Below are 4,493 nucleotides of genomic sequence, written 5' to 3'. Positions count from 1 at the left end.
TTACATGTATATAATTGTGTATACGTGTATTTGTGTTGTACATAGGGTCACTTTGAGTCACAAGCAACTTGACGGCACATAACAACAACAACAACAACATATAATTGACTGTGCAAAGGTACTTGACTGTGTGGATCATAATCAATTAATAAACTGCAAAGAATATAGTTTTCATTGACAAGAATAGAAATCCCAGAAACTTAACTATACTCATTGAAAACCTATATACATACCAAGAAGCAGTAGTTGAAACAAAACAAGTGAACCCTACATGGCTTAAATCAGGCAAAGTTTGTGTCGGGTTTGTATACTTTTTCTAGCTTATTCAATCTCTATGCTAAACAAATAATTCAGGAACAAAGACTACATGAATAAGAATGTTCTTGTTGTCATATACAGTTGAGTGGGAACCGGCCTGCAAGCAGGTTTTCAGAGACAGTAAATAAGAGGGGAGTAGATTGTCCATCTTTCTCCCATGGAACAGCTGTTAGATTTGAATTGCAAACCTTTGGGATTGTAGTGGTTTTTTTTTTAGCACTAGGCTACTAGAGCTCATGAAGAAGAATATGGCCTGTGGCCTATGGCCTTCCAGTTGGACAAAGACTCTTCAGCAATCCCTGTTATGCAAATGACACAAGCATGCTTGCAGAAAATTAAGAAAACTGAAGTATTTATTGAGGAAGATCAAAGACTACAGCCTTCAATAGGTTAATGTCTCAACATAAAGAAAACAAAAATCAAATAAGCAGCATCATGACAGATGGAGAAAATATTAAAATGATCAATGATTGAATTGCTTTTGGATTCACACCTAGCAGTCAAGAAATCAAAATATATTGGACAAATAATGCTGTCAAATACCTCTTGAAATGCTACAGACATATAAGATGCACCTGAGTCAAGCCATGATGGTTTCAATTGATTGATATGTATCTGAAAGTTGGACAATGAATAAAGAGAAGAATCACTGATTTGAATAAGTAGCAAAGAGAACTGAATATCCTATGGACTACCAACATAACAAACAAATATATCTCAGAAAAAGTGCAACAAAGGTGCTCTTGAGAAGCAAGAATGGTGAACCTTCATCTCACGTACTTTGAGCACTTTGTCATAAGAAGCCTGGACTTGGAAAAATATATCATGCTGAGAAAGATTGAAGGGCACTTAAGAAAAGAACAGTCCCTCAAGGAGATTTAGAAACACAGTGGCTGTAACAATGGGTTAAAGCATGTCAGAGTTGGTAAGGATAGTGACCAGTAGGGCAAGGTTTTGATATGCCATCCACAGGGTTGCTATGAGTTACAGCTGTTTGGAAGGCACCAGAAAATAAGTATATTCAATCTCTCATACCTTCTCTTTTTTCTTTGACTAGATGGTAATCTTTTAGTGTTGTCATTGTTATTTGTCTTTATTTCTGCAGTATTTTCATCATGTCATCTTTCAAAAATTTTAAATGAGTCATTTATATATGGTATTATGTTTGATACCATAATATGCTTGGGTTGTTCTCTCATTTTTGTAGGGAGACAACAACCCTTGGCCAAGAAATAAAGGCTTCTAATCTATAAGAGAGTGTCTCATTACTGGGCGCAATGCTAAGAGACACTGATGTGTCAAATGTGCTAAGGGTTGGTTACCCAATGAGAACGGAGAGCGAGGTGGAGCTCCCTGATTAAAACAAGCTTGGAAGGAGGAATGGCATCCACTTCCATAATAGCTTGCCTCCGGAAACCCTATGAACATGGAGAGAGGATGAGAGACACCCAAGCGTCGAGGACTCTCCTTCATAGAGTCGCTATGAGTCGCCTGCGACTCGATGGCACTTAACAACAACAACAACAACAATCATAATATGCTTACTTTCTGGAATATGTTTCTTTTCATATGTTTAATTTTCCCAGAACATTTTGTTACTAGCCACTTAATTTATATAGAACAGAATTTTGCATTCTTGATTTAATAAATCTTTGTTTCTGATGATGTAAAATATTCTTTTTAGATTTTCCTCCTAAAAGTATGATTCTCAAATATATTTAACTTTAATTTATATTTGAACATGAGTATTATTCGAATACCTTTTTAAATTTTTCTATTCAATATTTTTTGTCTCTCACTGTCTTTTCTCATAATCTCCTTCTTAATTTGTACATATTTTCTAATTTTATTTGTAAACTTGTAGTATTTCTATTACTCAATCATCACATAAATTGACTTTTAAATACAAGACAGCATTCAAAAAAGAAGGGATTTCTAAAAGATACTTCAATAGTTCAATGTATTACATTAGCTAAACAATAAGAAAGCTGAGTGATGCAATATACTTCTATTTTGGGGAGGAGCTAGAGTAATCGTGGCAGCTGCAATGACTATGACACACAGATGATCCGGTAGATTTTTGGCTTAAAAAGGAGATTTTGAAATTTACTGAGGAAACAAATTGGAATCCACAGCAGTAGTATAAAAAAGATTATATGAATTAATATAACTTCTGTAATTGATATTATAAATGGGTATTTATAAACAAAAAACAAAAATAAATATATCTGTCTTTTGAGAGTATAAGTTGCATTATTTGATTCAATAGTGTGTAAAGAATGGAATATAGCTTCTAAAAATGTCTGTTATTTGTCTACAACACATTTTAGGACATATATTTAGAACGAAAACTGGAGGGTATAAATATTTGTTTATAATTTTATAAATTATTTCTAAACCATGTGATTTGAGCAGAAAAATCTTACTTTGATTATCCCAAATTTTATGTGAGACAATAAAACATCCTTAACCTACTAAATTTAATTTGATCTGGAAGTCAGAAAAGGAAAGGGCTTTCTAAAGTAGCTCAATCTATTCCTCTATTTTAAGGGTAGGAGAATCATGATTCTTTCAAGTCTATGTAAACTAAAGAATTTTTTAAAACTTGGTTTATTAATTTAAAACATTTATTTTTTTCAGTGTTTTGACAATAAATAAAAACAAAGCATATGAATGTCAGATGGAAAATTATAACCAAACGTCAAGTGATTTCATCTTATTAGGACTGTTACCATCCACAAAAATTGGCCTATTCCTCCTCATAATCATCATTGTCATTTTCTTATTGGCTGTGATTGGCAACTTGTCCATGATCCTCCTCATATTGCTGGATACTCATCTCCACACACCCATGTACTTTCTACTCAGTCAGCTCTCTCTTATGGACCTAACTTATATCTCCACCATTGTCCCAAAGATGGCTTACAATTTCTTGCTGAGAAACAAGTCAATCTCTTTCATTGGATGTGGCATCCAGAGCTTCTTCTTTTTGACTTTGGCAGGTGCAGAAGGACTTATTTTGGCATCTATGGCCTATGATCGTTATGTGGCCGTCTGCTTTCCTCTCCATTATCCTATTCGTATGAGCAGAAAAGTTTGTGTGCTCTTGATATCAGGGTCTTGGGTAATAGGGTCAATTAATTCCTTTGCTCATACTGCATATGCACTCCACATTCCCTATTGCAAATCCAGAGCCATCAATCATTTTTTCTGTGATGTTCCAGCCATGTTAATTCTGGCATGCATGGATACATGGATATATGAATACACAGTGTTTGTGAGCACCATTTTTTTCCTTTTTTTCCCTTTTATTGGCATTACCTATTCCTACGGACGAGTTCTTTTGACTGTCTACCGCATGCCTTCATCAGAAGGGAAGAAGAAGACATATTCAACGTGCAGTACTCACCTTACTGTTGTGACTTTATATTGTGCACCGTTTGGTTACACCTATTTACGCCCCAAATCCTATAGATCCCAAACAGAAGATAAGATTCTGGCTGTTTTCTACATCATCCTTACACCAATGCTCAATCCTGTAATCTATAGCCTGAGAAACAAGGAAGTGATGGGAGCCCTGAAAAGAGTAGTTCAGAGAATCTATTCTTTCAAAACATAGACGAAATTTCTGCATCAGTCCTCAAGCTGCAATTATTTATCCACTTAAAAGTGCAATTTCATTTAGAAAAAAAATCAACACATAAGAACACAGTCCAAATTTGTATTTCAAAATGTTGGAATTTGTTACTAAGTAATAATTTTTCTGATGTAATTATTTTCTGAAGTTTTTTTTTAATCTTTGTAACAAAGGCATATGCAATTGATTAAATTTCAAGAATAATAAAGTTTCACAAATGGGAGAAATGAAATTGTAATTAATTTAACATTTATCATAACAGTCTATTGTAGTTAATATTGCCCTCAATATGAGCAGATTAAAATAGGATAAAAATGGTTTAATATAATTGATTCTTGCCAAGGAGCTCTCATGGCTGAATGGCAGGTAAGAAGCAGCACTGCAATCTCGAAGGCATATGGTTTGAAGCCACCTGCTGCTTTTTAAGAAAAGGATGAGCAATCTCTTCCTGGATGATTAACTGCCTCTGAAAATCCCCCAGAGGGTCAGTTATGGGTTGGTTCCAACTCAATGTTATACAACAAACAACAACAACATA

At 34.3% G+C, this 4,493-nt stretch overlaps 1 protein-coding gene across 1 annotated transcript; it reads left to right on the top strand.

Moving 5' to 3' along the window:
- Positions 1-2,998: 2,998 nt before the first annotated feature.
- LOC102859198 (olfactory receptor 2L5-like) lies at positions 2,999-3,937 on the top strand. The gene has a single exon (XM_006893984.1). The coding sequence runs from the start codon at positions 2,999-3,001 to the stop codon at positions 3,935-3,937; it is 939 nt and encodes a 312-aa protein (XP_006894046.1).
- Positions 3,938-4,493: the final 556 nt, after the last annotated feature.

This window comes from Elephantulus edwardii, unplaced genomic scaffold (assembly GCF_000299155.1).
Source record: "Elephantulus edwardii isolate Elephantulus edwardi_28Jun2011 unplaced genomic scaffold, EleEdw1.0 scaffold00133, whole genome shotgun sequence".
NCBI classification, from domain to species: Eukaryota; Metazoa; Chordata; class Mammalia; order Macroscelidea; family Macroscelididae; genus Elephantulus; species Elephantulus edwardii.
This window is presented reverse-complemented; position numbering and strand designations above follow the sequence as displayed.